This window comes from Fulmarus glacialis, unplaced genomic scaffold (assembly GCF_000690835.1).
Source record: "Fulmarus glacialis isolate BGI_N327 unplaced genomic scaffold, ASM69083v1 scaffold15915, whole genome shotgun sequence".
In the NCBI taxonomy this organism is placed as follows: domain Eukaryota; kingdom Metazoa; phylum Chordata; class Aves; order Procellariiformes; family Procellariidae; genus Fulmarus; species Fulmarus glacialis.
This window is the reverse complement of record NW_009213777.1, coordinates 537-13830: the sequence shown is the minus strand read 5'-3', so window position 1 is coordinate 13830 and position 13294 is coordinate 537. Positions and strand designations below refer to the sequence as shown.

At 37.6% G+C, this 13294-nt stretch overlaps 1 protein-coding gene across 1 annotated transcript; it reads left to right on the top strand.

The window, feature by feature from the left end:
• Positions 1 to 414: 414 nt before the first annotated feature.
• On the top strand, positions 415 to 12918 carry LOC104077173 (E3 ubiquitin-protein ligase TRIP12; the record flags this gene model as incomplete). The annotated part of the gene is made up of 16 exons (XM_009578304.1): positions 415 to 580; positions 889 to 1042; positions 1585 to 1813; positions 2536 to 2654; positions 3295 to 3502; positions 4615 to 4715; positions 4841 to 5015; positions 5420 to 5561; positions 6514 to 6705; positions 7400 to 7551; positions 9918 to 10075; positions 10522 to 10595; positions 10708 to 10907; positions 11732 to 11859; positions 12163 to 12314; positions 12776 to 12918. Coding segments are annotated over exons 1-16 (2477 nt in total), but the record flags the coding sequence as incomplete, so codon positions are not given.
• Positions 12919 to 13294: the final 376 nt, after the last annotated feature.

Genomic DNA, 13294 nt, shown 5'->3' with positions numbered 1-13294 from the left:
CAATTGCTCACCACCAACCCACCGATGCCCAGCCAGTCGCTGAGCAGCAGCACCCCGGCCAGCTTTCCCCTAGTTTATATATTGAACATGATATCATATGATATGGAATATCCTGTTGGCCAGTTTGGGTCAGCTGTCCTGGCTGTACCCCCTCCCAGCTCCTCCCAGCTTCTTGTGTATCTCCAGCCTTCTCAGTCTGTAGAGCATGAGAAGCTGAAAAGGCCTTGACTCTGTATAAGCACTACTCAGCAATAACGAAACCATCCCTGTGTTATCAACACTGTTTTCAGCACAAATCCAAAACAGAGGCCATACTAGCTACTATGAACAGAATTAACTCTATCTGAGCCAAAACCAGCACATCAGCTTAGATGGACTTTATTTTATACTTCTAGTAAAATACTGTTTTAATGTTCTTTACAGCGAACTGATGCCTTGCCTGCCAAAAGAGGGAATCTTTGCTGTTGATACTATGCTAAAGAAAGGAAATGCGCAAAATACAGATGGTGCAATATGGCAATGGCGAGATGACAGGGGTCTCTGGCATCCCTATAACAGGATTGATAGTCGAATAATAGAGGTAGTAATTCCACACATTTGTGTGGTGATGTTTTTTAAACACGCATGCAGTTGTATAAGGAATTGAGTGCTTTCTTTATGGTTTTGAAAATATCAGCCTTACTCTGAGTAACACATGAGTTTCCTCAAACCTCCTGCTGTAATATTGCACTATTTTGGTATTCAGTAATGGGTGAACTGCTTAATCACTGTTCTAGTTGTATTTCTGTCAGTCATTGTTTTTTCTACTGTGTTGCCCCTCTCAGCACCTTTCATATAGCTCCCTATTTGTTAGGGTCTTCTTAACTTTAAACTCTTCCTTGTTTTTAGGCAGCTCATCAGGTTGGTGAGGATGAGATAAGCCTGTCTACACTTGGGCGTGTCTATACTATTGATTTTAACTCTATGCAGCAAATAAATGAGGATACTGGAACAGCACGTGCCATTCAGCGAAAACCAAACCCTTTAGCCAATACGAACACTAGTAAGTACAGCTTAAGAGACTCCTGGTGTCTCTAGCTATGGCTAACATATGCTGGATTATACAACAGTCTACTACTTAGCTAATATATTTCTTGTGGTTTCTGTGGAACATCAAGCTATTCTGATTTACGTGAATGAAGACAGCTTTTCAACAAAACTCAACAGTTGAAATGTGTTCTTTTTAACATGTAAACTCTTTTCCTGGGAACTGAAAATGCATTAAACTGGGGGTGAGCTGGGGGTGTTCCTGGCTTGGGATTTTCTGAAACGGTTTTGTTCATACAGCTCTTTTATTTAACGAAGACTGTGTGAGGACTTCTTACTATCGTACAGAAACATATAAGAAAACTGAAGAAAAAAGATTCAATTCCTTGAAAGAGGAGGATTTGTGCCTACATTCTTGCCATCAGTTTGGCTTCTGGTTCTTAAATTGTATCTTTTCAATGCAAGAGCTAGACTAATTCAGCTTTAAAAAAAAGAAAGTAATCATTAGAGCAGAGATGCAAAGAACTATGCAGTGATTTGTTGCACAATTTCTCACAGGTGGACATTCAGAATTGAAGAAGGATGATGCTCGAGCACAACTAATGAAAGAGGACCCAGAACTGGCAAAATCCTTTATCAAAACATTGTTTGGTGTTCTTTATGAAGTATATAGTTCTTCAGCTGGACCTGCTGTTAGACACAAGTGCCTTAGAGCAATTCTTAGGATAATTTATTTTGCTGATGCTGAACTTCTGAAGGATGTGCTGAAAAACCATGCTGTTTCAAGGTGGGTTCGTAACCATTGAGCTTACAACTCAAACTTGTCATTACTTTTTTTTGAATCATCTTTTTCAGGGGAAAATTGTACTTTTAAATTCTTATGTATTTATTTTCCAAAAGCTGAGGCTGCCAGCTCTTCAGGAATTTGCATCTTAGATTTTTCAGTAGGTGCCAAATCTAGGCGTTCTTATTAGAAGCTTAGATTACCTATATGGCTGTGTGTACTAGTAATGTCTAATATTACCATTTACTGTTTTCCTGATTTCTAAAACTTGCCTATGAACTTTTCTGAGAGTGAGATGACTTTTGAGGTAATAGTATGTGAACAATAACAGACTCTGATGGCATTCAACTGGTAAGTTCTATTCATGAAACCTCTCTTATGTCATATACCATAAGTTAGGGATCTAGAAAAAAGGATGCAATTAGAAAATAAACTGACTAGTTTTTCAAAGGCAGTACAAAGTTCCACGCCACCATGTTCTTTAAAGGAAGAAAACTCTCTCTCTTACCAAGTTTTAACATGTGGCGTAAAGGAAAAGTGATTTAGGCGGGAAGAGGACTTTTTCAGTCCTTTTATTTATAGCTTTTATAAAAGCACAATGAAATTTGTTTGCTTTCAGTCTCTAGTACTAGGTATGCAAGATGAACTGGCTTGATTTTATTTTTCTTTTTTTTAAAACAACAAAAATGAAGACAAACCTAATTCTAATAAATTATCTGTTTTAGTCATATTGCCTCCATGCTGTCAAGTCAAGACCTTAAGATAGTAGTTGGAGCCCTGCAGATGGCAGAGATTTTAATGCAAAAGTTACCTGACATTTTTAGTGTTTACTTCAGAAGAGAAGGTAAATCTTGCTTTCTTTTTTTTTTTCCCCCTCCTCTTCATCTCCTTATTCAGTATTTTGAAAGCATGTGTGTGAAGAATCCATATCCTTTACCCTCCGCTCCATTCCTGCCAAGCTGTAAAAAGTTAATACTGTTCTTGAATAACAAAGGCAAATCCATGCAAGTTATTGTCATATGACTGGGGAGGAGCTGACCGAGACTCCAGAGGAGACAAGCATGTTTTTTCTGAATCTGAAACAAGTTTGTACAGGCTTACTAGATGCTAGTCAACTTATATTTAGGCTGAAGATGGCTTGCTGAAATTACATGGGTAGTCTTACTGGACAAACCTGATGAATCTTTGGCAGGAACTCTTCGTTATAATCTACTGGGGATTTTTGGGTTTCTTTAGCTACTGTTTGTGCTGCTGGTTTTTTTTTTGTTGTTTTTTTTAAAGTAGGTTAACTTTTTCAAGAAAGGGTTGAACTGCTTTTAAAACTTAATATTGATGGGTGGGGTGAGCCAATGCTGCCATAGTCAAAACAGAGGTTCTAATAACAGACTTCTACCTTTTCAAACACCTTTGTCCCCATGCCGCCTCCCAAAAAAACCCCCACAACTAAACCAACCCACCAAGCAAAGATTTCTTCTTTTGTCAAGGGGTGATGCACCAAGTGAAAAACTTAGCAGAGTCTGAGGCTTTGCTGACAAGCCCACCGAAAGTATGCACTAATGGATCAGGAACACTGGGTACCACTACAACAATAAGTACTGGAACAGCCACTGCTGCCAGTAATGCAGCTGCTGATTTGGGCTCTCCCAGCTTACAGCACAGCCGGGAGGATTCTTTGGATCTGAGCCCACAGGGGTAAGTGCACTACTTGTTGTGAACAAACAAGCTGTGGGGTTTTTTTGTTTGTGCTTTGTTGTTCGTTTGTGGGTTTTTTGTTTTGGGGTTTTTTTTTAAAGTCTTGACTGACATGGGCTGCTGCAGTATCATCTGCATTTTGCTGTGATATTTTCCTCTAAGGAACTAAAATGGAGTGATGTTGAAGCTATCAATGGGCAGCAGTTTTGATTCATTTTATATGAAATGTTTAAAAAAAAAAAAAAAAACTAGTGACCTGATAATTACGAAGTAATGATATGAAACAATCCATGCTGTTTGGGGAGAGGCTGGAGAATGCCAACAGCAACAGCTGTAGTTTCACGTAACTCTTGAGGACAGAGTGATTCTTCAGAGAAATGATAGCTATGGTGCATGGTTCCCTTCTGCTGGAGACTGGAGGAAAAAAGTAATCTTTAAGTTATTTTGTGGGAATGCAACCACTTGGAACACTTGTAGAATGATTGTCTCTTGTAGGAATAAATTATTTTAGCGTTACACAGTTTGCCTTTATTTTAAAGGTGAAATGTTTGTCTTAATGTATTGGCATAATAAGGAAACTCACCTTAAACCAGAATTGAAATGTGTGAACTTGAAAAGTTTAGGGCTTGGTGAGTAGAAACTCCATAAATTGTTGAAAAAGTGCTTTCTGGGCTTTAATAGGGGAGGCAGGTCAAATACCCATTGTCTTTTGGTGTTGATTCAGTAGAGACTTGTGGATTTTTTTTTTCTTCTTTTTAACTGTATTCAAACAAATGAATAACCAGATGGTTACACAAATGAAAACATGAAAATTAATGCGAAACCTTTATTTAGTGGCACTTCTGGCTGTGTTTGGCTTCCCACAGTAGAAGGGTGACAGCAAGCAAAACCCCTTTTTTCTGGATGGAGTAGTCACTTTGTCCTTCCAATTAAAGTAGAATTGAGGCCTCTTCTCCCAGAGCTCATTCTTCCCTTGTGTCCTCCTTGTTATGGGATGGAACCTTATTTTAATTCTTGAGGAAATAGCTGGCAGATGCATTGTAAACTGAGGGATGGATATGTGTATGAATATGGTGGATGGAAACGTGTTACTTATTTTTAAATTTGGACAGACGACTGAGCGATGTTCTAAAGAGAAAAAGACTGCCAAAACGAGGGCCAAGGAGACCAAAATACTCTCCTCCAAGAGATGATGACAAAGTAGACAATCAAGGTAAATCGTTCTTAAAATGTGATACTCTATCTCCTTTTAAATTTAAAAGTAAGCTTATAGGCTGTCAAAAGTGCTAGCTGTAATAAACCTGTTGATTCCCTTAATTTTGTCTTTGCTTCCTCCAGCTAAAAGCCCTACAACTACTCAATCTCCTAAATCTTCCTTCTTGGCAAGTTTAAATCCTAAAACATGGGGAAGATTAAGCACACAGTCCAACAGTAATAATATTGAACCAGCACGAACAGCAGGAGTAAGTGGTCTTGCAAGGGCTGCTTCCAAGGATACCATTTCAAATAACAGGTACACACAAAAAATCAAAGTACTTCTGATATGGTGTTGACTTTGAGGTGCAGCTACTTTCTTATGATAAGCCATCAGATGATTAATTAGCACCTATCAAAGAAGTTTGAGCTTAACCACTGTGAAAATAACTCTGGAAGAAGAATGAAGAAATTAAGGTAGAGAAAATAACCTCTTAATAGTTTAGAGTGGCATGCTGGGGAAAAATTGGAGAACTGGGAAAAATGGTGCAAGAAGTAATCTGTAGAGAATAGACCTTTACTGTGTTGGAGTAAGAGGGAAGGGTTTCTGTCTGTGACTGCCGTTAAACATGGGGAAAATGATACTCTGGCTGTGTTTACTTGTAATATTGGAGTGTGCAAATGCTAAGTGTGGCCGAATGCCTTTTGTGTCCTTCTTTACAGAGAAAAAATTAAGGGCTGGATTAAGGAGCAAGCGCATAAATTTGTAGAACGTTATTTTAGTTCTGAAAACATGGATGGAAGCAATCCTGCACTAAACGTATTACAGAGACTTTGCACTGCAACTGAACAACTCAACCTCCAGGTTAGAAATGGCAAACTTACTTGGAGTTGGGGTGGGAATGGAAGCTGTAGAAGTATTTAGGAGGAAGCTAGAGGAAAGCTGACCATTTTAGACAGTATGGCCAATATTTTAAGCATAGTTTTTGTTATCTCAAATGATGATACTACGGTGTTTCTTAACTTGCAATGGTTTGCTTGGGATTTTTTTCAGAATTAGTATGTAAGATCTGACACATGTAATTTGTGATAAATTACTAGTATTAACGAGGGTATTCTTGATTCCTAGCAATGTGAATTGCATACCATTTTATTTCAGTTTTAAAAACTCTACAGTTAAGTGTTAGGGATTGACTTTATACCTAAAGAAGAACACAGTTTGTAATAAGAACTTTGGAGGTGGGGGTAGGACAAGACAGAAGTAGCATTTTGTTGAAAGGGTAGAAGAAATACAGATTGGGCCAAATCTACTAGCATCTCAAGAACTTGAGCCTTGCTTCTCAGGCAGTTGTGATCCTTGATAGATGGTCTAAACCTGTAACTTCCTAAGTAGCTGAACAGCTGAGTTATGTTCTGTACTTTGATCTAAGCAATCATTAAAGTATGAAACTTTCCCTCCTGCTCTCTCCCACAGAGATGTCATGTAAAATACACCAATCTGAGGTGTTTTTTTAAAAACAAAACAAAAACAACTTCTGTTTGGAGCTCATCTTTACGTTGCATGAGACAGAAATGGGACCTTGTGTTTCTCTTAAAACAGGGAAAATGTAGATGTTGCCTGTAATGTCTCTTCTTGAATAGAGAAATTGCTTATCCTCAGATTATTTGCCCTGTTGTTGCTTGATTGAGTTACTATACACTCCAGACTTTCCCTTTTTTTCCCTACCCTTTAGAGCTGTTCCATGCAGTAGGAGGAAACCAGTATTTCTTAAGCCCTTTATACCTGGGTAGTAAAGTACTACCTTCATATTTTTCAGGTGGATGGTGGAACAGAGTGCCTTGTAGAAATCCGTAGCATTGTCTCGGAGTCTGATGTCTCCTCCTTTGAAATCCAGCATAGTGGGTTTGTTAAACAACTGCTGCTTTATTTGACATCTAAAAGTGAGAAAGATGCTGTAAGCAGGGATATCAGATTGAAAAGATTTCTTCATGTATTTTTTTCTTCTCCAGTAAGTTTTCTTGTTTTGTCATTCTTAGTTGTCTTTCTCTCAAATTGTACTTATCTGACCATCTGAGAAGTTCAGCAATGACCTTGACTTAAAGATGGAGTATGGAAGGAATGTTTTGTTATGCCTAAGCTGTAGAATACTACAACTTTCACGTGGTTCTGTGTCTTTACAGGTCATAAACTTTTTAGAATACCTTGTAATTACAGAAAATTCCATACAACAGTGGAAAAAAATTCCAAAATGGCCAATTGTCTGAGTCTTGAACAACTTAAAAGTTGTTCCTGATTTTTAAGAAGTTGGTATGGAAAGAGTTTGGATAGTAGTCTTATCACTTGCTTTCTTTAGTCCTAAATACTGCAAGAAACTAGATTATCCTGTTTTTAAAGTAAGAAATTTAAAGTGGAAGAGAGGAAAGTAGATAACTGCAGCTTCCATGAAACTCCCTGCTCATGGTTAAGGGTGAATGCTTAAAATCTGTAGGGCTATTCAATTGAAACCAGGAGAGAAGTGCGTTGTTTGAAAAAAGTATTTCATAAACTTATGTGTCATCTAGTAATCCTCATACTGCTGCTACTTCAAGTGAGAGCGGTGATTCTTAATTTCCCTTTTTTTTTTTTTTTAAACAACTCGTGGTATAAATTGTTTAAGATGGATTAATTCAAGCACATAACTAAAAGACTGGAATATGTTTCAGCTTCCTGGAGAAGAACCCCTTGGAAGATTAGAGCCATTAGAAAATGCACCTTTGTTGGCATTAGTCCATAAAATGAACAATTGCCTCAGTCAGATGGAACAGTTCCCTGTCAAAGTGCATGACTTCCCTAGTGGAAATGGAACAGGGAGCAGGTAAGGATTAATGCTCAGGTAATGGTTTGTTGGGAGCTTTTGTTTTCCAAAACTTGTCTCAATGCTAAAAGTTCCAAGAGGTAATGGCAACTTCTGACCCTGTTAAAGACAAAAGCAATTACACAGTTGGCTTTTTTATTCAGTGGAAGATTGAATATTTAACCAAATGTTTGCTTACTATCTTGAAACTTCTCTTGCTTAGATTGGGGGTGGATGTGTAATTGGAAATGCAATTTTTAAATTTAAGCTTTAAAAATTCAAATGTCTTCCTTGTCCCCATATAACGAATACTGGAAAGAAATAATCTATTGCTGAGACACTGATATTTTTTAGTGAAGTAATAAAGCTGCTGAAAGTTTGTATTACAGCGCTGAACTCTGTTAGTCAGATAGGTTTTGTTCTCTAGGATGATAATGGATTGAGTGATAATGGTTGGCTGTCAACGTGGTTTAAAATAACTGTAGATCTGCCCTGTGTCTTAAAATAGATTAAATTTGGAATCCAACTTGTTGTGTGCATTTTAAGTAACAAATTTGAGTGACTGAAAACCTATTTCTACAATTTCTTTTCTGTACTTTTTTTCATTTTTCAAAACACTTTTTCATTCAGTGTATAGCAGTTAGTAAGTCTGTTTTAGTATAAGTTGCATATAAGTTTTGAAAGTATTTTTGAAAGAATGTGGTGCTGGCTAGAAGCTCAATTTGATTATAGTCATATTCTTGTGACTATGTAGAAATTAGGAGGGAAGGAGCATTGAAAATGAATTTTTGAAAACTATTCTTTAAAGTTTGAAATGCCAAAATCTTTAGTCTCTCAGGTAGTAAGATAGTGTGGATTTTTTTGTCACTAATTGTGACACAACATCTGTTGTAGTAGATGTATTAGAGCCTCACACTATAGCATTAACCTAACTTACATTAAAATTCGGTACATGTTTTTCGTGAAAGTGTTAAAATCCATGGGAATGAATGCAGTACACAGATTTGTAATACTTGAAGGAATTAATTGTCTTGATACCGGCTTTTGCAAATAGTAATCTTAAAACGCTTCCTAATGTGCACTATTTCTGTAAAAAGTGGGATAACTACGGAAGTTATAAAGCTGCTAATCATAGAAGCAAAATTCTGCTATTCTTTTTGATAGAAAATTAAACATGGGAAATCAGACTACTGCAGCATTGTTTGACTGCTAGTCTTCCTGTGGATTATGTCAATGAGGATTTTGAGGCATTGAGATTTGGTAGTCTTTCACTAGCACCTGGAAGTAGAAGCAGCCCAAGATAAGAGGTTTGTGTGTGAAAATGGCTAGCTTGAACATTGATAACTGGGTGAGATGGAACATGTATATAAACTATACTTGGTGTCGTGGTTTAACCTGGCAGGCAGCTAAACACCACACAGCCGCTCGCTCACTCCCCCATGCCTAGTGGGACGGGGAGAGAATCGGGAGGGTAAGAGTGAGAAAACTCGTGGGTTGAGATAAAGACAGTTTAATAGAACAGAGAAGGAGGAGAAAATAATGATGATGATGAGGATAATGATAGAATATACAAAATGAGTGATGCACAATGCAGTTGCTCACTACCCTCACTGACCGATAACCAAGTAGTGATTGCTACTTCCTGGAACACGCCTACCATTCATATACTGAGCATGAAGTCACATGGTGTGGAATACCCTGTTGGCCAGCTGGGCTGGCTGTCCTGGCTATGCTCCCTCCCAGCCTTTTGTGCACTTGGCAGAGCATGGAAGCTGAAAGTCCTTGACCAGTAGGGTACTTAGCAACAACTGAAAACATCAGTGTGTTATCAACATTCTTCTCATACTAAATCCAAAACACAGCACTAGGAAGGAATTTAACTCTATCCCAGCCAAAACCAGGACGCTTGGCAAGAAAAAACAGAGGAGCTTTCAGGTTGTCTCTTTAGGTTCTTATTAAAACCGTATGAATGGATACTTGCATTTTCCACCCCCAACTCTGATCGTTATTGCACTGCAGGTAAACAGAGCTCCAAATCTCATACGGCATCAGCTGATCACTGAACAACTTCAGACATCAAACGTTGTCAGTATAGGCCATATTGTAATGAGACCTCTGACTGGACTTAATCTATGTAGCTTCCATTGGAAATCTGATTTTGTCCAACTTGGATTCTGGTGTTCTTGTAGAACAAAATTTTTAATCTCTTTATCCAAATCTTAGTAGCTTATTTTTAGAGAAATAGGCTGAGAAATAACACTCGGAACAAGTGATTTTGTAAATGCATGTATAAGCCTATTTTAATGCATTTTTAATGCAATTATGGTTATTAGATTCTTTGTGTAGCAACTTTTTTCACAAATTATTTTGAGTTTTTCTCTTAACAGAGGATCCCAAGCTTTAAAATTCTTCAATACACATCAATTAAAATGCCAACTGCAAAGACATCCAGACTGTGCTAATGTGAAACAGTGGAAAGGTGGACCTGTGAAGATTGATCCTCTGGCTTTGGTACAAGCCATTGAAAGATACCTTGTAGTTAGAGGTATATATATATTACATAGTCACATGTGTTTTGCTTCTTGGGATAGTCACTATTGTCAGTAGTGTAGAGTCTAAAAACCTGTGAGGATTATACTGAAGACAAATGGGAGGTACCTATAAATGTATCTTGCTCACAGGAGCAAGGGGAGGAGACTAAGGCTGCAGAGAATCTTCTCTTTTCTGGGACAAACTCTTTCCTGTTGTAAACAGTTCAGTCTGAATACTAACAGAAGTATAATCTAGTTGACTGTCAGATTGGCTGTAACTTGGCATTTTTGATGCCAGATGTTGATACCGAAATTTATTCTAACATGTCTGAACCTTTTTTTTAACTGATGTATTTGGGAACTGTTTTAAATAGTGGGGTTTGTGAGAGTCAGAGTACAGAAGCATTGCTACATTTTGTGTAAAAACAAATAAGGATCTCTTTCTCCTCTCTTGCCTCAGGCTATGGAAGAGTTCGAGAAGATGATGAGGATAGTGATGATGATGGGTCAGACGAAGAAATAGATGAATCTTTGGTAAGCTTTTGCTCTGGGGGTAAGGGGAGGGAACAGTGTGGGGAGAGGCTTAAAGAAAAGCTAGCAACAAGTTACCTAACTTGTATGCGTGGTGTTTTTTTGTTTTGTTCAGGCTGCTCAATTCTTAAATTCAGGGAATGTGAGACACAGACTGCAATTTTACATTGGAGATCACTTGCTGCCATACAATATGACTGTGTATCAAGCAGTTAGGCAGTACAGTTTGCAAGCTGAGGAGGAGAGGGAGTCTACAGATGATGAAAGCAACCCATTAGGAAGAGCTGGGATTTGGACAAAAACGCATACCATTTGGTAAGTTGGCTAGAGAAATGAAGGGACAACTTCTCCAGTTTCCTAGACGTATATACATAAAGAAAATTGGAATATAGCTGTCTCTTTTTTTTTTTTTTTATCCCTCCAAAACTGTGAAGCTTTGAATTTCCTGATGTGCTTGAGATATTTAAATCTTAATAAGAATTCATTGTTAGCTACTGATGTTCTTTCTAGCTTGTGAGCAAAGCTGATGAACAAGAAATGGAGAATCTTAAATGACACTTGCTAGATGGAGGGAAATAATTCTTAGTGTTAGGTAACTAACCACAAACAATAGAGAATGTGTCTGCAGTCTACAAATAATGGTCAACTTCATACTGGTTTTCATAGTTGATTGCTGTGCAGGTATATGTATTCTCTGGCCATACTTTGCAAGGAGCAGTATTGACCTATGACTGTGTCAAACATTTAACATTCAGCAGTGTCTTTCTTTCTAATATTTAAATGTGTTATGCAAAGGCAAAAAAAGGAGAAAAAAAAAGAAAAACCCAAAACAAAACCCAAAACCAACCAAAGAAAAACAACAAAAAACAAAACCACCACTTCAGTTTTTTGTCTATACCTTCTGATTCTGTTCTTCCAGTTCATGGAGCCGGGGGGTCCCCATTTTTTTTCTCCCCCATGACATACTTTACTTTTGAGGGCCTAGCTTCAAAAGCTGGATCATATCCAAATGCATTGTTCTTGTCTTTCTGCTTTTAACTGTCATTCCAAGTAAAATTCTGGTAATCAAAGAATTGACACTTTCATAACTGCTTTTGTTTCCATGTAAGTTAGTTTTTAACTTTTAATTACTTTTTTAGGTACAAACCCGTGCGAGAGGATGAAGATGGTAATAAGGACTGTGTTGGTGGTAAAAGAGGAAGAGCACAAACTGCTCCCACGAAAACCTCGCCTAGAAATTCTAAAAAGCATGATGAATTGTGGCATGGTGAGTGTGTTGCCTTGCTAATATGTTATATTTGTGAAATTTCTGGAAGGATGGGGAGGAAGTGTGTTTAGAGACACCATAGTGCTTCTATGTGTGCACCTTAGTGCAAGCATAGTATAAGAAAAGTAAGCATATATTAATGTGTGTATTAAAACTAAACATAAGATACTTACTGAATTGTCTAACTAAACTGCTATAGTTAAGTGACTGCCGGGACTAATACTACCTAGGCTCCTGGTAATTAAATCTTGGGAAGACTTCTAATTGATATATTTTGGTAATATAATTCTTTTTTCCTGCTAGATGGTGTATGCCCTTCGGTATTAAATCCTCTGGAAGTTTACCTCGTATCTATTCCACCTGAAAACATAACATTTGAAGATCCCTCATTAGATGTTATTCTTCTTTTGAGAGTTTTACATGCTATCAGTCGATACTGGTATTACTTGTATGATGTGAGTAGAGCACTTATTAAATCACTTTCATACTTGATACAGACAACTCTGTCCTGGGACGCCTTAAAATAGCCTTCTTCCCCCTGTCCGCTGTCCCCCACCAAAACAGAATAATACAAATATTACCATCTTCCCCTACCTGTTTCTCTAACTTCTGGTAAGATGAAGGCTATAAATTCTTATAGTCAATCATATTTCCTCTATAGTGTGTTAAACACATTTTCCATGCTTTTTCCTTCTTTAAGTTCAAAGAGCAACGTTATTCCTGAAAAGAAAATGAATAGTAAAAATCTGCTCGGTCTTTCTTTCATGGCTTAGACTCTGTATGACCAAAGTGACAATGAAAGTTTTTTTTCTTGCGATGATAAGCAAATTAGAAGCATAAAAGACCTCTTAACAAAGACTTGGTATTTCTTCCAGCATTTCTTTAACTAGAAGTACATTGTTTTTATTTAACACAGAATGCAATCTGCAAGGAGATAATTCCAACCTCAGAGTTTATCAACAGTAAACTGACAGCAAAAGCAAACAGGCAGCTTCAGGATCCTTTGGTAATTATGACAGGAAACATACCAACTTGGCTGACAGAACTTGGAAAAACATGGTATGAATGACTTACTGTATAGTATTTCTAATTTGAGGTCAGTAGGCCTCTTGGCTGGGCAGCCCAGGTGCATCATATGTTACAAGGCTTTTGAAAGTGCTGGGAGAGAGTAAAATGTAGTCACAGGAGTCTTGCTAAGTTACATGGTGACACGTGGATGAATGTTTACACCTGAATTGCGTAGTTTAAACCAAATACGGAGTGATAGACTAGCTGCAAAGTTTGGGCCACTTCTTACAAGAGTTTCTGAGCAATTTGAAGTTTTCTCATTGAAATAATAGTACTTGATTATTTAGGTCACTTTTTTCTCTTGTTAAACTGCTTAATGGCGTTTTTGTCATACCACTACATTTATCTTAGCGTATTCAATATGGTA